This window comes from Ovis aries, chromosome 5 (genome assembly GCF_016772045.2).
Source record: "Ovis aries strain OAR_USU_Benz2616 breed Rambouillet chromosome 5, ARS-UI_Ramb_v3.0, whole genome shotgun sequence".
Lineage (NCBI taxonomy): Eukaryota > Metazoa > Chordata > Mammalia > Artiodactyla > Bovidae > Ovis > Ovis aries.
The window spans coordinates 59,520,298-59,541,114 of record NC_056058.1 but is presented as its reverse complement, the minus strand read 5'-3'; the positions used below and the strand labels follow the sequence as shown (position 1 = coordinate 59,541,114).

General features: G+C 45.7%; 1 protein-coding gene across 4 annotated transcripts; it reads left to right on the top strand.

Annotated features, from left to right (window-relative positions):
• Positions 1 to 7: 7 nt before the first annotated feature.
• Positions 8 to 3,734, top strand: RPS14 (ribosomal protein S14). 4 transcript variants are annotated; one of them, XM_004008974.3, is made up of 5 exons: positions 8 to 45; positions 856 to 1,006; positions 1,498 to 1,659; positions 2,626 to 2,702; positions 3,617 to 3,734. In XM_004008974.3, the coding sequence occupies exons 2-5, from the start codon at positions 858 to 860 to the stop codon at positions 3,682 to 3,684; spliced, it is 456 nt and encodes a 151-aa protein (XP_004009023.1). In that variant the 5' UTR covers positions 8 to 45; positions 856 to 857; the 3' UTR covers positions 3,685 to 3,734. The 4 variants fall into 4 exon arrangements, with proteins under 4 accessions (XP_004009023.1, XP_027826210.1, XP_042106923.1 ...); XM_027970409.2 differs by having other exon boundaries at positions 3,396 to 3,734; XM_042250989.1 differs by having other exon boundaries at positions 8 to 245.
• Positions 3,735 to 20,817: the final 17,083 nt, after the last annotated feature.

The following is a 20,817-nucleotide window of genomic DNA, read 5'->3' as shown; positions in this document are numbered from 1 at the left end:
TTCCACCCTCTCTTTCCGGTGGCGGAGTCTGGGGAAGACGCTCAGGTAGGAATCCTGGACAAGGAAAATCGGCTGGCATCCTGCAGCACGGGGGCTCATCGGGGCCAAGGGCTTGGGGCTGAGGTCTTTCTGCGGGAAACAAACCTCGTGCCGGGCGAGAGGAGCACGGCGGGCTGACCCAGACTGTTTCGCGCCCTGTCTCGGGAGGCGGCCGCCTTGGTTTAGGAAAAAGCTGTTAAGTGTGGGTGAGTTCGGATCCAGCCTTGAAGGCGTAGGCCCGGCGCCAAGACCACCACTACCTTAACCGGCAGCACACCGTGGTTGGGAAGGATTGGGTAATAAGTTGGTCTAATGGAGTTCCCACCTTAACCGGTTTTTTCCTGGGCAGTCTCATCCCGGGCCTCTGATCTCTGGAGTTGTCGAATCTGGAAAGTAGGAATAATCGTCTCGTGAATCCCGTGGGGATGTAGTGAGGATTCAAGAAGGGAATGCAGAGGAAATGGCCTTTCCTTAGGTGCTTCCTAAGTCCGAGTGACTGCTAAGTCGGGCACATTGCAGTTTCTGTGCAGGTCTCTCAGAGCCAGAAATTGAGGGTAGGGATTGCACATCGTTGTTTGCTGAACACCTATCACGCGCCTGCTGCCCCTGAAGCCAGAGATGAGGGGCACTCTGGTCTTGGCAGGGTGGGTTGGGAGTCCCCTGGGAACCCTGATTTCTGCTCCCGCCGGCCTGGAGCGGGAGAGCCAGAGCTCTTCAGTGTCCTGCTCACCTTTCTCGGGAAGGAAGTAACTCCCAGAGTTGTAAACATTTGGGGTTTTGTCCTTAACGTTGGAATTTGTTTTTTTTCTCCTTAAGAGATGGCGCCTCGCAAGGGGAAGGAAAAGAAGGAAGAACAGGTCATCAGCCTCGGCCCTCAGGTGGCTGAAGGAGAGAATGTATTTGGTGTGTGCCACATCTTTGCATCCTTCAACGACACTTTTGTGCACGTCACCGATCTTTCTGGCAAGTGAGTTACCCCCGTGGGGAGGCACAGGACCCAGTTAGCAAGGGCTGGGATTAGAAATGACCGGGGAACTGAGTAGCACTTTAAGGGGATCTCTGGAAATATTTTCATTAAAGATGTTCAGATAAGGATAAGTGCTTGGTTGATTAGTGCACAGATGCTGTAATCTAGATGCTGGAGTTCTAAGAGAAAAGGAGGTACACTTTGTGCCTTTACAGCCTGGGGACTTGTTATGTAAAATGAGGAGGAATTACTCCTATTACTCGAGTAATAAGATTAAAGCTAAGAGTAAAATGTTGATGCAGTGTTAATCTGGGATCTGTGAACACCTTCACTGCAGAGCCTAAGGCAGTCTTGTGGGATCAGGATGATGTTCAGATTGACCTTCATCCGCTGCCCTTCCTGGGCAGTACTGCTCTTTATCTTTAGGGTGTGATATGCACTCTGAATCCTTGATGGGTAAGAAAGAGAGGATCCTGTGCTTTTGTTCCCAGGGAAACCATCTGCCGTGTCACTGGTGGGATGAAGGTGAAGGCTGACCGAGACGAGTCCTCTCCATACGCTGCCATGTTGGCTGCCCAGGATGTAGCCCAGAGATGCAAGGAGCTGGGGATCACTGCCCTCCACATCAAACTCCGGGCCACAGGAGGGAATAGGTAAGGCTCGGGGGAGAATGAGGTCCCTGAGCTTGGGCAAGGCATCATGGGTACCTATGTGATTAATATGGGCATACCTCAGAGACACTGTGGGTTTGGTTCCAGACACCACTGCAGTAAAAATATCCCAGTAAAAATGAGCAGCGCTGTTTTCTCAGTGTGTATAAAAGTTACGTTTACACTATACTGTAGCCTATTGTGTGTGCAGTAGCATCCTGTCTTTTTTAAAAAACGCAGCATACCTTAATTTAAAAATACTTTATTGCTTTAAAGAAAATGTAACGGACTTTTTTTATAAAGGCATGATTTGTGAAGCACAATTACGTGAGGTGTGCCTGTATTTGGTCTGCACGACCCCTGCCCCAACTTACTGTGTTAACTGAGCATACACAGCATGTGAAGTGCTATGTTCTACGTACTAGAAAAGAGTGATGGGGGAAAACAGGTATTGTTCCATCCTCTGTGGCTCTCAGGCTGGCAGAGTCAGGCTTTAAAAAAAATAGAGAAGGGGAGCGTATGGTTCCTTTTTGCAGTAAATGTTGGGAAGCAAAAATGTGTCAGGGCTGGGTTGATAATAAAGTTTAAATGAAGACCTAATGTTGTGATATTAGGAATTGGTCCAGTGAAGGAAGGACAGACGAGAGTATTACAGCCAGGGACAATGGTCTTGGAATGGAAATGAGCTTGGCAAATCTCTGGGCATGAAAACTTTTTAATAGTAATGGTTTGAGGTTGAGGTTGGTTTGTCTGTTAAAGATGGCCGCTATGTTGGGAAGAGACCAAACAGGAAGTTGTTAAGTGATCCATTGATCTTGGGAGGGTGGGAAAGGACAGATCACCAAAAAGACTTAGAATCACAGCATGTGACGAAAGGGAGCACAAACTGTGGCCCATGGTGCGGGGGCAGTATGCAGCAAATAATGACTTGGCCAAAGGCTTTTCTTAATTTCGGTATTCATTTTCTAGGACCAAGACTCCTGGACCAGGGGCCCAGTCAGCGCTCAGAGCCCTCGCCCGCTCAGGGATGAAGATTGGGCGGATTGGTGAGTACCCCTCCTTGGCTGATGCTTAGTTTCCTTTCAAGTGTGACCCCAGAAAGCATGCGGTCTGTGCAGTGGATATAGGCCCTGGTCTGCTAACTCTTGGCAGTTAGATTTGTTAATGGGGTGTGCAAGAGGTACCGAGTGACATAAACTCTCTACCTGAGCACTCACGCCACCTTGACCTCAATGTCCTGCGTTGGAACAGCACCGTGTCATTTCTGTACTTCTGTGCCTGATGGTGGCTGGTGGAACTAATGGGAGATGAATTGTCCTTTTTAGTGTTTTCAAGGGAGTTGTGTTCAATATTTGGGGGGGCTGACTACTGTGTATTGGTAGAGCTGGCCAGTCATTGTGACAAAAATATGTGGGGGGTGGGCAGTGGCTCCCATGGTTGAGAATCGCAGCAGATCTCTATACTTGCATAGTGTTTATACCCTTGTGTCTGTGATCTGACCATTTATAGCTCTTAGGAAGAAAATGTTAGCCCTTCCCTGCTATTTCTGTGGCAGTGTGTACTGATCCCCTCGACCTGATGGTCCATCTCTCTAGAGGTTTTTTCCAAAACATTTTCACTCTTCTTTTACCTAATTAAAATGGAGCTATTCTTCAGTTTGAGAGGACTTTTCCACTAGAGTCAGTGGGCTAGGTATCAGAGACCTGGATTTGCCACCTGCCTCTGACATCCTATTCAAGGTGCCTGCTCTGTCTGAGCCTCCGTTTCCCCTTCACGGAAGTTGAGTTCAAACTACGTGAGGAGTTTTGAGGAGGCAGCTCCACACCCATCTGCTACATACTGAGGACTTCCTTGTGAAGCAGTAGGATCCACTGCTGATCTGCTTGACCACGGGCCTCGGGCGGCCTGCTCCCCTTCCCACCCAGCTCCAGACAATGACGTGTTCTCTTCCTCCCCACAGAGGATGTCACCCCCATCCCCTCCGACAGCACCCGCAGGAAGGGGGGTCGCCGTGGTCGCCGTCTGTGAACAGGACTCCTCAAATTATTGCTTTCTGTTAATAAATTGCTTTGATGTAAGCTGTTTTTGACTCCAGTCGTCTCTCCTTTATGTAGGGGCCACTGGTTGGGGGTAATTGATTCCTTCTTTCTGTCTGTATTTAACCAGGGTATGGGGCTGTCTTGAGGTCACGGATGCATTGAAAAACCAGCAGCCATTAATAGATAGATTACTTCAGAGAATAGGTATAACCTGTCAGAGAGGAACACGAGGTGTTGATCCAGCCCCTGCCCTGGGACAGGGAGAGCCTGTGTTCTCTGAACTGGTTTCCTGAGGAGGAGCTGAAGGAGAGGTGAAGATATGGTGCTACGGTTGGGTCTTCTCAACACTACTGGTTGTGGCATTAGTTGCCTCAGTCATCTAAAGAGACCAAGGTCTTGGAGACCTTGTTTTGAAAGTGGAGATGTTGATTCCAAAAATGGACCAATTCTTAAAGAGCGGGAGTGGAGTGGAAACTGTTGAGCCCAGTGTAGCCTGAACAGAAGAGCCTTCCAGACAGCCATATATAAACACATGTGGGTGGGTACTCGCCCCCCACACCTTCTGTGCAAAAAAGGGAGTACACTGTCTTGTATCTTTTCTCACTTGGCAGATCTAGGAGGTTGTTCTACATCAGTACATAAAGTACATAAAGATTCAGTCACCCACCAATACACACCAAGCCCTATTTTCATCAGTGATAAAAAAGTTTGTCCTTTCCGGAAGCCTGCATCCAACTCCAAGTACCCATTGGCACCAGATGGTCCTGAATGTTATGCAGAGGATTAGCCCAGGGCCCTGTGATGGTGACTTCTACTCCGAGGCAAGACAATGACATGGTGCTTTCAGGGTTCATCCCAGCAGACATGTTTCAGTACTTCATTCCTTTTTATTGCTGTTTAGTATCCATTTCCCAGGTAGGCATCTACTTAACGACTCCCATCCCACTTGGAAGAGCCTTGAAGAGGTGAGTCTTGCCATGGCTCCTACCAACTTCTGTGTGTGATGGATTAGCCATAAATGAGTCGATGTTTATCATCTTTAAAATGAGTAATTACAACACAGTATAAAATGAGTCCATGCTGATACAGGTGATCTTAAGATGAAGGCATAAATCTTACAAAAACTAAAAATAGTTGATCCCCCTTCCAGTAAGTGAACTTACCTGTGGGCTAGGCTTAGTGACTCAATTTCCAAAGAATAGAACATGGAAGATGTTAGCTTTGGGGAGATGAACTATCAAGTTTGAACTGGCTGAACTGTTAAGGTTGCTGAACACTTGGATAAATCATGTTTATCTGACCAGTACTCTTGACTTGACAAGATGATGAATACTTCAACTGAATTTTCAATTTCTGGAAACCCATAATCTAGTTAGAGGGCATTCTACAACATATCAACGTTTAAATTGTAAAAAGTTAAACAAGGAGGAGCTGAAGGAGGTGGAATAACAAGGCATTGGATGCTGGACCTGAGAGGGCAATAGTGTAAAAACTAATAAATACTAACCTAGGGACTTCCCTTGTGGTCCAGTGGTTAAGAATCTGCCTTAACAGAGGAGGCAGATTTGATCCTGGTTCAGGGAACTAAGATCCTGCATGCTACAGGGCAACAAACCCCATGTGCTCCAGAGCCCATGCTCTGCAACAGGAAAGCCAAACACCCTGCAATGAAGAGCCTGCACACCACAGTGAAGGCCAGTGCAGCCAAAAAAAAATCTGAATCTGGAGTCCAGTTAGTAGTAATGTACCTGTGCTCCTTAGTTTTGACAAGTGAATTGTTAAAAATGTAAGATACTAGCATTAGAGGAAACCAAATGAGTCATATACAGAAATGTCGTATCTTGCAACTTTTTGGTAAATCTAAAAGTATCCCTAAATAAACATTGCAGGGGTTGGGGGAAGTGAGGGTGCTTTTCTACTGTCATTCTGGTTTCAAAGGCAGGGCATGGTACACAGACCTGCAAGAGGCAGGTATTCCAGGGTGGAAATCCCAGTTCCCCAGATTTGGACTCAACCTTGGGCAAGTTACATAACCGCTCAGCCCTTTAGTGAAAATTCCTGTGATAATGGCAGCCTCATAGTTCATCACAAGAAAGATTAAAGCATTTAATCTGGCACTGAAGAAACTGCTCCTATTCTTAATGCCTGTTCAGTTCTGCCAGGCATCATGAATGACAGCTGGCTGGAATCCTGGTGGGAAGATGCTGGCGCTCACTGAAGCGTTCTTTTTATTTCCTGTGATGGGACTTTGCAACTTGTCCTGCTGTTTCCTGGTAACCAGGGATGTAATCAGGAATTTTTGAAAGCAGTTCATTCCTAGGTTTTGTTTGCAAGTTGCAAAGAGCTAGTTGGTGCAGTCCAGGTTGGAATGTAAGTGGCCTATTGGCCACTGAGGTAGTCAGGGCAGGACTTGGCCTGTTGCCCACCTGAGACTGCAGATGGCGGAAGCCCAACCACTGACTGTTAAGTGCAGCCTCAGTCAGGGCCATAGAGATGGTCCCTACTTCTCACTCCTTTCCCTTACCTGAGCTCCTATAACAGCCTTTCTCCTAACAGATCTTGTCTTCCCTCTGTTCTTTGTTTAGTCGTAAGTGAAGCAAAGACTACTTTGTCAACAAAAGTCCGTCTAGTCAAGGCTATGGTTTTTCCAGTAGTCATGTCTGGATGCGAGAGTTGCACTATAAAGAAAGCTGAGTGCCAAAGAATTGATGCTTTTGAACTGTGGTGTTGGAGAAGACTCTTGAGAATCCCTTGGACTGCAAGGAGATCCAACCAGTCCATCCTAAAGGAGATGAGTCCTGAGTGTTCACTGGAAGGATTGATGTTAAAGCTGAAGCTCCAATACTTTGGCCACCTGATGCGAAGAGCTGACTCATTTGAAAAGACCCTGATGCTGAGAAAGATTGAGGGCAGGAGGAGAAGGGAATGACAGAGGATGAGATGGTTGGATGGCATTACTGACTTAACAGACATGAGTTTGGGTGGACTCTGGGAGTTGGTGATGGACAGGGAGGGCTGGTGTGCTGTGGTTCATGGGGTCACAAAGAGTTGGACGCGACTGAGCGACTGAACTGAACTGAAGTCATGTCCAATTCTTTGTGACCCCATAGACTGGGGCCTGCCAGGCTCCTCTGTCCATGGAATTTCCCAGGCAGGAATACTGGAGTGGGCTGCCATTTTCTTCTCTAGGGACTCTTCTCGACCCAGGGATCAAACCCACATCTCCTGCATGGGCAGAATGATTCCTTACCACTGAGCCACCAAGGAAGCCCTGTCTTCCCTCTGGCCCATGCCTATGCCCAGACCACACTACAGCTGTGTGACCTCAAATTAATTGGATCCTGTCACACATACGAGTGCTATTTTATCCATGCCTCACTCTTATCTTCAGTCTAGAATCCACTCTCCATGAATCTCCAGTATTTCATCTAACTCTGCCATACCTTCACCCTCTCTGCCCAAACCAAACCTGGTTCCTTTCTCTTTGCCGATTCTGCATGCCTTCAGTCTGACTCCTCCAGTATCTTCTCTCCCCAGCTTGGCCTCACTACCCACCACTCACTTGTTAGAATCAGTTTTTCATCAGTCTCAAAGTTATCTTCTGGGATGTCCCTCGAGGTGCTTCTCCACTCAGTTCCCCCATCACTCTTACTCCCCTCGTGGTACCACTAGTCTCCCTCTATTCTAATAGCATATTGCCCTGCTAATCTAGCTCCGAGAGGGCAGAGAGTGTCTTATACAGTGTCTGCCAGCCCAGCTCCCAGTCTGCAAAAATAGGGGCTCTATAAAGACTTGTTCGATGAATCATTGAAAGAATTGGCTTCACCTTCTGTAGTTTAGTCAGTTGAAGGACTTTTCTAATAGATTCTAGATACGTTGAAACAAACATGCATTCTTGGGTTCTAAGAAAGTGAAGGAAATTCCCAGGAGCATTGAAGAAATGGGAAAGAAAAGGACATCAAGATAAAATGCTTTAGGGAGCTGAGAGCTATAGGAAAGAAAGCTGGGGTAACACTTGGGGCAAATACTGGAGTTAGTGCCAGGAGGTTAAGTGAGCTTAATCCCCCAAGGGCTCTGCTCTCAGCCCCAACCACAGCCCCGAGGTGAGGGAACTGAACTTGACTTTCATATTAACCCAGTAACCCTCAGACTTCAGAGCTAATGTGGTCACAGGTGGGAGTGTCTTTGGGCTCTTTGTAGAAGAGCAAGTCCTCTTTGGAGAAAGTGAAAGTGTTGGTCACTGTCGTGTCTGCCTCTTGTGGCGCCACCCGCCAGCCTCCTCTGTCCATGGGATTCTCCAGGCAAGATACTGGAGCAGGTTGCCATTCCCTTCTCCAGGGGATCTTCCCGACCCAGGGATCGAACCCAGTTCTCCAACATGGCAGGCATATTCTTTACTCTCTGAGCCACCAGGGAAGCCACCTACAATTGAGGTCTTGACAGTGGTTTTTCTTCCAGTTAACTCCATTGACCTGGGTAATGGTGTCATGGCTCCCTTTTGCCCAGGAGAATACTACCAAGGCAATTCTCAGTCTCTTAATGAAAGACCTGGGAAACGTTTTGCAAAACATGGCCTCAGGGGGAGCATTGCTGACCTTAAGTGGTCCAAAGAGAAGATGTATAAGGGACTTCAAATAAGTTGAGTTCTGTCTTGTTGCATGTAGTCCTAAGGTGGTGGAACTTGGCCAGTGGGTAGGTAGGAGTTGTAGAGAGATTTAAGCATCAGTTAAAGGAGCATTTTCTAAAAGAGAGCCGCTAAGAGGAAATAAAACTGCTTCCTAATCATTGGAGGCATACAAGCATGAGCCAGGCCCCCAAAGGCTAGCGAATCAGAATCAATGTGGCAGAGACAGTTGTGTCCTAGTGCTCCTTCATGTTCTGTTATGAACAGTAGCAGCCTTAGTGTTTAGCTGGATGCATGGTTGATCAGAATAGAAATCACTTTTCCTAACTATAGTCACCAGGCTGTGTATTACAGCCCCAGGTCTTATAAGAAAATGTCTTAAATAATGTCTAGATACTTGCTTTCAGATCTTTGCTGGAACTTGTCGCCTTATCAAACAGTCCTTCCTTGATCATCACAGATCAATTAATGTTTCTTCCCCCATCCCACCTCTAGCCATCACTCTCAAGCTGTTTACCTGCCACATTCATAGCACTTAACCGTAGTGTGGAGCCTGTGCCTCCTGAGTCCTGTGGTTCTCAACCTTGAGTGTGCATCACACTCAGTAGATCTGGGATGGAGGCCTGAGGACATGTATTTCTAACAAGTCCCCAAGCAGTGCTGACGTCAGTGGTCTGGAGAGCACACTTGGAGAACCAGTGGACATGTCTGTTTAGGTCACTGCTGTATCCCAGCACCAGGAGCAGTACGTTAAGTTGTGGTGTTTTCTACATGTTTGTGGACTCATTTTGCAGATGTCGCGTTCAACTAAATTTAAGGCAAGTACTGTTATCCACATTTTAGCTGCAGAGAGCCTGAGTGTCAGAGAAATTGAGTTGTCCAGGGGCACATAGCTAGAAAAGTTCAGAGCAGAGATTCGAACCTATGCTTGTCTGAAACCACCGAGTGTGCCCTCCTCAATTACTGTGCTGGCACACCCTTGGTGGGCTCCAGCTCAGTGCAGTCTGGTTGAGGGCGAGGAAGAGGAGGGCCCTGCCTGTCCTTGCATAAGATTGGGGAGTGGAAGGCAGCGGGGCCACTCCTGAAGGAGCCTGCGGCTGCCGCGTCCTCAGGCGCTGTGTACTGGTGGCCACCAGGTGGCAGTGGCATGCATACGGGATGGGGGTCTGCGTTCTGCTGCCCTGAGCTTCCGTGACCCCAGATAGCTCCCACTTCTCATGGCCTGTGGTTTCCCCATCTGCCCAGATAGAACCTTAGATCTCTGTAATATCTAAGGAACCCCTGCAGCTCAAATGCCGTCTATAAGAGACAGGTGCGGCCACTGGAAGTCAAATGCCCCCAAACCAAATATACTGTTTCTCTGCTCCCACACTGAGAAATACCCCCAAACCAGAATTCCATCACCGACAAACCCCCTCCACCGCTGCAAACCCCCACTATACTATCACTGTCCAGAAGAAATATGCAAGCCACAAAACTTAGCCACATAATTTCAAATTTCCTAGTAGCTTATTAATAAATATAAAAAGTGACATTAATTATATTTTACTTAACCCAATATATTTAGTGATTATATAAATGTATAATCAATATGGAAAGTTATTACCAAGATAGTTTCTTTCTGAGCTACACCTTGAAATCCAGTGTGTATTTTATACTTAATAGCACATGTCTCAATTGAGACTAACCATGTTTCAAGGCTTCACCTGCCACGTGTGGCTAGTGGCTGCCCTGGTAGACAGCATAGTCCTAGGATATTAATGACAAATATTTATTGAGGTATGCACTATACCGTCTATATACATTGCTCAGTCCTCATAACACCCTATGAAATAGGCAAGATTATTATCAGTCTAATTTTGTAGATAATGAAACTGAGGTTCAGGGAGGCTTTTTGGCCAAGATCACAGAGTAGGTCAGCAGAAGAGTCTGGATTTGAACTTGGCTCTGTCTGGCGCCAGAGTGTGGCTCTTCATCTTGACATAATCCTGTCCTGGTAGGAGATGTTTAGGATATACAGTCAACGGGACCCACTGACTGGGATACCAAGTCCAGGGAGTGCAAAAGCCCGGGAGCCAACAAGAAGGCCTGTGAGGGCAGTAGATGAGAGGCCTTGAAGCCTACCGTTCTCCCACCCTGAGTTATGTGTTTGGCAGCGTTGAGCTTGCCCAGCTAACAGCCAGTGACTCTGTCAGGAGGAAATCATGATCTTAGGAAGAGCATGTCAGTGTAATGAATAACTAAGCTTGCCCTCCCTAAAAAAATCTGGTGTCAGGAGAAAGTGAAAACTGAGAAATGCAGGAATAACGTGCAGGGAGTGTGGGAGAGGGTAGAATTTCAAGGGACAGGGCTAGGCCCAAAGTGTGGAAGTTATAGGGAGCAAGTTGTAACTCTGCCTCAGAAAAAATAACAATAATGACAGTGTCAGTAGCTAAATTTATTAAGCACTTACTAAGCAACTTAAATGTAGCATCTTATTTAACCCTCATCATACTAGGAGGTAGGTACTGTTTCACCGTTTTACACGTGAAGGAACTGAGGCACACGCTGCTTGAAGGAAGCAGAGTTGAGGTCAGCCAAGTAGTGTCGACACTCTGCACTGCCACACCATCCTACTGCCTAGAATGGGCTGCTCGTGGAGGTGCTGAGCCCACTGTCTCTGGAGGCATTTCAACAGACCACCAGATATGTGAAGAAATGCTCATGCCTGAGCAGGACAGAGCTAGTGAACTGCTAGTGAAGCTTGTCTGGAGAGTAACGGAGGTAGTACAATTGCCCACAGAGATTGGGAAGGAATCCTGCCTTTCTAATCCATCACCTTGGTAACAGGGGCTACAGGAGGCATGACCGTCACTAAGATTGGTCACAGCGAGTAAGGGGTCTGTGGGAAGCAGCATGGCAGAGTAGTTAAGAGAATGGTCTCTGTTGATAGCTTAAACCTGGGTTCACATCTTGGGTTTCCCACTTGCTGGCACTTAGCTAGTATTTGTACATCTCATCTAATCTTCCTGAGACTCACAGGGCTATTGTGACAGTAAAATGAGGAAACACACAGAATAGTTTATGCTCAGAGATGAGATGAGCTCTGCCAAGGCAGGAAAGTCAGGAGCCAAGGCCTTGGTGTAATTCAGAAAGCTTCACTTTCCCCTCAAACCCATTGGACTGGACTGATGGTGGCAGCATTTGCAAAATGAGCTGCCAGGCTGAGGAGGCAGGTCTGAGAGGAGAGCAGGAAAAGAGAGGCAGCAGGGAATTGGTGCCTAGGAGGAGAAACACTCCAGGACCACTCCTGCCTCGGGGGGGAGGCTGGTCAGCCGAGTGACAGTGCTGTGCGGGGCGGCCCCGTGGAAGTGCCGGCGGCCCGCCTTGCGGGAGCCCAGCAGAACCCCTGCTCTGCAGCATCACCGGTCCCTCCGCCACCCTCCCGCGGCGCTCCCTTCTGGACAGCAGGTTCAGACGCCAGGACCTGCATCCTCTTCCAGAGGCTGCCCTCACCTCTCTGCTCCGCCTCCCGTGCTGGTTTCACTTCTTCCCTCCCAGTCACCTCCAAAACCAATTCTCAGACCTGCTTTTGTCAAGATCTCCCATGCCTTCCGGGTGGCCCAGGCCAGTAGGCCTTTCCCTCAGCAGTGTTTGACGCAGCTGACACTCCTTCACTCCTCTCTTGGGATCTGTGATCACACCCTCTCCCTGTTTCCCTTCTGCTCGCTGACCACTCCTCTGCACTGCTCAGAGCTGCTCCTCATCTGATCTCTACACATCAAGGGTCTCTAGAGCTCAGCCCTCGTCCCCCGGTAAAAACTGTCTGCAAGCCGATCATTTACAAACATGTATACTCACTCTTCAAGTTTCAGTCTGGCACCGTCAGTCATCGATGATGTCTCCACATGGGTGTCACACAGACTATAGCCACAACAAAACTCTCGGGTCTTCCTATCCCAGAATGTGTTCTCCCATCTCCTACATCCCAGTGAATGCCACCATCCATTGCATAGCTCTAAACCCGGACACCATCTTTGACTTCACTCCCACAGCAAGTCCTGACATTTCTACTTTTCAAAACAGCTATCGAACCCATCTGCTTCTCCTTGTCTCCACACCGTCTCTCACTTAAACGATTTTACCCCTAACTGATCTCCACACTCCCACTCCTGCCCCTGGGAAATCTGTATGCCATACGTCATTAAAAAACATAAACCAGCCCCAGCCCATCCCTGCTTGACACTCCCCACCAGCTTCCCATTTCCTTGGAATAATATCTAAGCTGCAGCCCAGCCTGTCCCTTCAACAGCATCCGAAACCACCCTCCCCCTCACTCACTAGGCTCAGACGCACTGCACTTCTTTCTGTTCCTCAAATGTGCCAAGGACTTCTTGTTTCTGGAAAAGACATCATCTCCGTCACCGAAGCCAAAAAGCTCAGCAACATGTTGGTCTCACCCCTCTATCCGTGTTCAGTTTGGTCTGAGTCCTGTGGATTTTCCCCCTGACATTTTTACTCTTTGTTACCTTTCCTGCAGTGCTCCCAGCCATGGCCCCCAACAGGCCTGCCTCTCCAGCTTGACTTTTCACCACAGCCTCCTGACTGATCTCCCTGCCTCCAGCCTCAGCCACTGTAGCCCAGGATCATTCGTCGCCAGGTGTCTCCATTTGCTCTGTGTCCTGGTGACTGGTGCAGAACTGGTGCTTGATACATATTTGCTGGATGAATGAATCCTAGGAGAGGGCTTGATCAGTCTTGCTCAGTTGTACTAGCTGAGATCACATGTCCAAGGGCCATACTATTAACTTATTTGCCAGACAGCAGCTGGGAGAAGAGTCGGGGAGTCCCAGATCCTAAATTGGTTGTAGGACATCTGACCTAGGGCAAATCAAATCCTCTCCTCACTCAGTTGTCCCTTCGGTACGATGGGAAGGAGCAGAGCAACTAGTTTCTTTCTCCCAGAAACACTGTGAAGTGATCAGAAGTGAAGTGAAAGTCGCTCAGTCGTGTCCGGTTCTTTGCGACCCCATGGACTATACAGTCTGTGGAATTCTCCAGGCCAGAATACTGGAGTGGGTAGCAATTCTGTTCTCCAGGCATCTTCCCAACCCAGGGATCAAACCCAGGTCTCCCACATTTCAGGCGGATTCAAGGCCGTATGTTACAAAATGTTTCCTCACTCTCCTTCTTGGACCTTCACAGCAGTCCCAAGAGGTAGTGGGGATTATCTGCCCCTGTTGTACTGACTTTCAGCACAGCCCGAACCACCCTTTTAAACCGCAGTTTGGATAATGACACCTTTTGCTCAAAGCCTTCCCATGGTGCTTTTTTCTTTCTTTCTTTTTTTTTTTTTTTTGGCATGTAGAATCTTAGTTCCCCATCCAGGGATCAAACCCACGCTCCCTTCAGTGGAAGCACAGTCTTAACCACTAGACCACCAGGTAAGTCCCAAAGCCTTCCCAAAGCTCTTGATTTTACTCAGAGTGAAAGCCAAGGTTGTGACCATGGCCACAAGGTCTGGCTCAAGACCTTGTTCACTGCGCGTCCTGTCACGCCCCACCTCAGTGGCTCCACTCCAGCCACTCTGGCCTCCTTGCTGCTCCTCAGCCAGGTGCACCCCACACTGGGATCTTTGTTCTGGCCGTTCCTTCTGTCCAGGGAATCCCTCCCTCAGACATGGCCTAGGTTAACCACCTCATCTTCAAGCCTGTGCCCAAACCTCGCCCTGTCAGTGAGGCCGAGCCCAGCCCCCTATAAAGTACTGCCACTTGCCCCACCCTGCAGTGTAGTAATACCTTTTGTTTCCCCATCTCTGCCATTACTCTTTAACAAACAAGTGTACTTGTTTGTTTCCAACTGGAAAGCAAACTCCGTAAGGGCAAGGATACTGTCTGCTTCATTCATTGACATAGCCCAAGGACCTGGCACGGAGTAGGTGGGCAATAAATAATTGTCAAATGTGTAAATAAGCAAGTGAGAGGAGTGAAGTAAGGGGCTTGCCCAGGCCAGGCGTGACAGGTACAGGACCGTAGCGTGGGCCTGATCCTTCCCCATAGAGAGGACCTTTTCTGGCCTCTTGTTCATGGCCAAGATGTGCTAGGATCCAAGGGGCCCCAACACAGAAAGGATGGCCTGGCCATGTAGGGTGGTGGACAGGGCTGGGCCTACACTGCCTGCCTACCACCTAGGGTGGCTCTTTCCTCTCCCAGGACTTGGGGACCAAGAAGGAACACAAGATTGTTAGAGGTCCTGGGGGATTCCACCTCCTGGCTCACCCAAGTGAACTGGCAGGAACTCACACCTCTGGGGAATGGAGTGCCCAGACCAAGGGAGAACAGGCATCTCAACCCAGACCAGCTCAACAGGGACACCATAGGAGTCTCCTATGATCCGGGGGTGGGGATAAGGGCTCTCTGGCTTTGTTGTACAGCTCCAGATCTCTGGGCACAGTCCCAGATTCAGATTCAGCAAGTTTGCAGAGGGGCTTCCCTGGTGGTTCAGGGGTAAACAATCTACCTGCCAATGCAGGAGACATGGGGATATCCCACATGCTGTGAAGCAGCGAAGCTCATGTATTGCAACTACTGATTCCGTGCTCAAGAGCCCAGGAGCTACAGCTGCGAGCCCACGTGCTGCAACTGCTGAAGCCCTAATGCCAGCACTCTGCAGCCAGAGAAGTTACCGCAATGGACCACAATGTTACTCCTGCTTGCTGCAATTAGAGAAAAGTCCATGCAGCAATGAAGACCCACTGCAACCAAAAATAAATAAAATTATTTTTTTTAAGTTTGCAGAAAAAAATTCATCACTGAACTACTTAATACTTATTGCACACTTAATCTCTACATCAGGCATATGTATATCAATTCATTCAATCATCCCAAAAAGCCAATGGTTTAAGTTCTGTTAGTATGCCCATTTTACAGATGAGGAAACTGAGGCACAGAGGAGTTAAGTCATTTGCTCAGAATGACACATCCTGACATCCTGTAGTAGTGGAGCTGGAATTTAAAAAAAATATTTATTTGGCCAAGACAAGTCTTACTTGCAGCCCATGGGATCTTTAGCTGTGGCCTGTGGGATTTAATTTCCTGACAGGGATCGAATCCAGGCCCCATGCATTGGAAGCACAGAGTGCCAACGACTGAACCACCGAGGAAATCCTTGGAATTTTTTTCTAGTCAATACAAAACTTTGGATAATTTCTGAGAAATTTCAAGGGGGACTACAACTTACATTTTTTGCTTATGCTGTGGAAGAGCCCACTGTCAATGTAAGAATGTGTCAAGGGAACAGTGGTGGAAATATAGTGTCTTCTGAGCAGCTAGCCCAGTTTTTATACAGGAGGGGATTGGATTTGTACACAGTTGCTTTCAATTTTTTCCCAACCATTTATTATTCAAAATTTCAAACATATAGAGATGTTTATACATTGCACTTAGATTCACCTATTGTTAATTTTATCTATTATCTTTTTTCCTGAGCTATTTTGAAAATAACTTGCAAACCACATTTCATGTCACCTCCAAGTACTTCATTCAGTCTTTAGCCTCTAAAAATATATTTTTCTAGCAGACTAAAATTGCATTATTGTACCTAAGAAAAGCAATAACAATCCCCAAGTATCAGCTAAAGTTCAGTCTATATTCAAATTTCCCCAGCTTCACAAAAATATCTCTTACAGCTTTTTTCCCAACCAAAATCTTGTCAGAATATACAAATTGCATTTGGTTATTATGTTTCTTTAATCTTTTAAAACACAGAACCCTCTCCACACCCACACAGGCATCTTTTTTCATGACACTGACTCTTCCTTGGGTACTGTTGTTCTTTGGAGACTGTCTGAATTCTTCTGTTTATTCATAGTTTTATTTAATTTGTTCTTCTGTGTCTGGTAAATTAGAATTTAGGTCTAATGGCAGATTCAGTTTAATGAATTTTTTTAGCAAAGATACTTCCCAACTGATGCTGAGCATCTTACCTCTTTAGGAAACACAAAATGTCACAGTGCTCTGCGGTCGGTGATGCTAAAAGTCTGATCATGCGGTGGCAACCGCAGGACTGCACCATTGTAGGGTGGCTTTTCCTATGAGCAGCCAGCAAGGACTCTGGAGAGACGCCATGGGAGGTGGGTATCCTGTGTCCCCCAGCCCTTTGTCTCGTGATTTTGGCATCCATTGGTGGTTAACTGTTACACTGGGGATTACAAACAGGTGGTTCTCTAATTCTGTCTTCTCTTTTACGTTAGCTTGCATTCTTCTGGAAAGAAAAAAGAAAAGAAAAGAAAGAAAAACTCCTTTTTCAACTGGGATTGAACTATATAGTTCCTTTTGAAGAAGCAGGGCAAATTATTCCTATTGATGCTGGAATTGTCTCATATTTGGCTGGCAGGTGCTCCTTCAAGTTGGCTTCGGGGTCCTTCTGACAAATACCAGTGGTCCGTGAGCACTTCTTTGCTTTCTGGGGGGAAAAAAAAAACAAAAGATGTCTGCAACTCACCTGTTTCCCTTCCTCAGCCCTGGGATCGACCATTTTGGCACTAGGATGTTATTCGAAGAAGTTAGCCTCAGAGCTCTTTTGTTTAGACCAGATCCAGCTCTGTGTGACCTTGTTCCTTTCCCCTTTCGGAGTCAGACTTTCTTCATATGAACAGTGGGGGAGCCGAATCCTGCCTTAACCCTGGGTCCCTCTCAGGGTGTGGCAGACACCAAGCCTTCCTGCTTCCTGTCATTCTGTCTCCATCTCCATCGAGAGAATGGGTAGGACAGGACTCCTCCACTGGGCAATGGGGCCTGTGTGACACCTGAGACCTCTTACCCTACTAGAGGAAGAGAAGGGAACCATCGTTCTGTCCACTCTTCTAGCTGGAATCTCCAGCCTCTTGTGGGCGAGGACAGGATGACCTTTGGGGTCACCCTGAACTTTGACCGAAAGCTGCTTCACAAGGAAAAGGCTTTTTTTAAGATTGCCATTTTGTTATCACAGTCAGCTCAGAATCAGCTGACTTTGATGTTAAATGGAGTTTTACCTCGTATCAAAGTTATAAATTCACATATTTAAATAATCAAATCCTTCTAAAAAGCTGGCTGCAAAAAAACAGAAGTCCTTTACCTTCCTTTTCCCACCACTTTAAAACGTTTTTAGCCTCCATGTCTCTCAATAACTTCTGGTACTGTTGCTTTCAGATTGTTTCAGGTTTAAATATGATCTGGTTGGCTTTTCACTGTGGACACAAGACCAAGATTTAGTCCTCTTTCCTTCTCTTCTAAGCCACTTTTCCTATCCTCTCATCCTCCCCAAATGCCTCTACTGTATGTTTAGTTAGATCAGTATTCAAAGTTTGCCATATTATGACAGTGAATGCCATTTATAGCTGTGCTGTGTAGTATGGTGTGATGACTATTCATTTCCTATATAACTTTTGTTTTCCCCAAAATTAATAATTGTCTTGATATAACTTAGCAACTAAACAACAGCAACAAAAAATAGTTGTCTTGGTTTTTTTTTTCATTTGCTTAATTTTCTGTGAAATTTATCATAACTTAACCTCATACTCTCCAGAAAATGATCTAAATCATCTCTCAGTATATTCAGATCTATCAGCTGTCTATCAATTTTATCGTCTTGAAGAAATGTCTTTCAGAGCCTGTGGACCTGATCCAATACGAATCTATTGCTTTTCTCTTGGGATTTCTCTGTGCCACTGTTCTGGGGAATCCCCATTCCCTTTTGTGAGTTGAATTTCAGCTTCCTATATTCCAAAGTGAAAGTGAAATTGCTCAGTCATGTCCGACTCTTTGCGACCCCGTGGACTGTAGCCCACCAGGCTCCTCCGTCCATGGGATTCTCCAGGCAAGAATACTGGAGTGGGTTGCCATTTCCTTCTCCGGGGGATCTTCCCAACCCAGGGATCGATCCTATATTTCAAGTCTTCCTTTATTTTTAGTGAAGACCTTCATTTTGGTAAAGCATACGTTCATGAAGCTTTCTGAGAAAGAAAAATTTTTGAGATAATGAATGTCTGAAAATATCTTTGCGATACCTTCATACCTACTTAATAATTTGGCTCAGTAAATATTCTAGGATGGAAATAATTTTCTCATAGAATTTTGAAGGTGTTGCTCCATTATCTTCTGGTTTCCAGGGTTGCTCTTAAGAAGTCCAAAGTCATTCTGATTCCTGGTCCTTGGTATCTGTCTTGTTTCTTTCTGTGAAGTTTGTCTTTGTTTTTCTATAACCTCACTTGATGTGCCTTGGTGTGAAATTATCTTCATGCTTTGTCTCTGGTATTCACTAGGTCCTTTCAATGTGGGAATTTATGTCTTTGAGTTCTGGACACTGTACTGAATTTTTTCACTGGCTTTTTTTTTCACCTTTGTTTTCTCTGTTCCCTATTTCTGGAACACTGATATTTGGCTATTGGGCATCCTGGATTGGTCTTTAATTGTCTTATTTTTTCTCCCAGTTCCTTTTTATCTTGGTGGTCTACTTTCTGGGAGATTAAAAAACTATCTTTTACCTACTGACTGTTTAATACCTACCCTTGTACTTTCAGTCTTCAAGGTATTTTTGCTGTTGTCGTCATTGTTCTAACAGTACATTCATCTTTATAGCATCCTCTTCTTGTTCATGGTTGCAGTATCTCCTTTATCTCCCTAAAGCTGTTAATATCTATTTGTTTCCTCCATGGTTCCTTTTTGAGATTGGGTTATTTGTTTTTTCACTCTCTTGTGTGTTAGAGGTTTTCTTCAGATGTCCCAAGAGCCTTGATTGTCTAAAAAAATCAAGTGGAAGCTATGATTGATGTGAATGGCTTATTGGCTGAGGTCTTCCCTGTAAGGTTATTTGGCTGGGTTGTTTCATCGTTGAACCCAGTATCAGAATCTTTAGGTCATTCCTTGTGGTCATGCTCTCCAGAGAAGGATTCTCTCATTTATTGCCCAGAAAAAGAAGGTCTGGCTTCTGGCATTCTGGAAACTGGGTCGGAGAGAAGGCTGGGACTCATCTTCAGAACTGGGCCCATGCCCTGCCCTGTGCCTGGGGATAAACTTCCAGCCCTCTTTCAGGGAGGGAGGAGTAGTTGGGGAGGGACAGGACATGGATATCTAACTGTACTCCTACCCAGTGTGTCTAGTTCTCAATTTCTGAACCTGTTCTACCACATAAACTGGTGGCTTCTCAGCTTTTCTAGCTGCAGGTTTAGAATTAACCTTCTTGGGTCTGTTAATGACTACTCCTAATCCATTTGCTTGCCAGCTTCTAAAATTCTGCTCTTTTCTCCTTTTCTCTCCGTCCATACAGATTAAACTAAAAAAAAAAAAAAAAGAAACTTTTTGTCATTTTAGTGACAGAAGCCAAGTGAAAGAGGAAGCAAACATATAATGTGTTCTAACCATCATTACCAAGAAATCTGTTTTTAAATTGAACTATCAATTTCCCATGCCATAATATTCAGGCTTTTAAAATGGTACAGATCAATGGTCTTCCTATGTATCCACAAAGTTGTGCAACCATCACCACTGTCTAATTCCAGAATATTTTCATCACCCTGAAAGGATATCCCATACCCATCAGCAACCATTCCCCATCCCCTTTCCCCTGGCAACTGTTGATCTACCTTCTGTTTCTATGGCTTGCCTAGTCTAGACACTTCATATAAATGGAATAGTACAATATGTGGCCTTTTGTGTCTGGCTTTATTTCACTTATCATGATTTTTTAAAATATATATCATGATAATTTAATGGCATTATTAAAGTATATACAATCCAAATTTAAACACTTAGCCTCTAATCTCAGTTTCACTTGAAATAGATAAGCAAATTTTATTTACATATCATTACTTCTCACTCTTTGATGATTTAGAACAGAATTTACTAAAATAACTTTTGTCAAACTTTATCTCTTCAGATATTTGGTCAAATTCACTTAGCATGATGCCTTCAAAATTAATTATGTGGCATGAATCAGTACTTCATTCCTTTTTTTTTTTTTAAATAAGACTTGTATTGAGACATTAATTCTTCTTTATGGCTAAATAATGTTCCATTGTATGGATATACCACATTTTGTTTACTCATCAGTTGATGAGTATTTGGGTTGTTTTTGCTTTGGGGCTATTATGAATAATGGTGCTATGACCATTTGTGTAAAAGTTTTTCTATAGATACATGCTTTAATCTCTCTTGTGTAGATATCCAGGAGTGGAATTACTGGATCATATGTAACTCCATATTTAACTTCTTTAGAAATTGCCAAATAGTTTTCCAAAGTAGCTGCACCATAGTACATTCCTGCCAGCAATATCTGAGTTCCAGTTCCTTCACATCCTTGTCAACACTTGTGATTATCTGTCTTCTTGATTACAGCCATCATAGTGGATGTGAAGTGGTACCTCACTGTGGCCTCAATCTGCATTTCCCTGATGACTAATGATGTGGAGCATCTTTTCATGTGCTCATTGACCTTAAATTTGCTGAAAATTTAAACATACACACAAAGACATAAAGATTAATA

What these genes read in the sequence shown, in the direction of transcription:
- RPS14 (XM_004008974.3), top strand. Translation starts at nt 858, where the DNA reads ATGGCGCCTCGCAAGGGGAAGGAAAAGAAGGAAGAACAGGTCATCAGC. An exon ending in GTCACCGATCTTTCTGGCAA is followed by an intron (nt 1,007 to 1,497) that starts GTGAGTTACCCC and finishes TTTTGTTCCCAG; the next exon opens with GGAAACCATCTGCCGTGTCA. An exon ending in CGGGCCACAGGAGGGAATAG is followed by an intron (nt 1,660 to 2,625) that starts GTAAGGCTCGGG and finishes TTCATTTTCTAG; the next exon opens with GACCAAGACTCCTGGACCAG.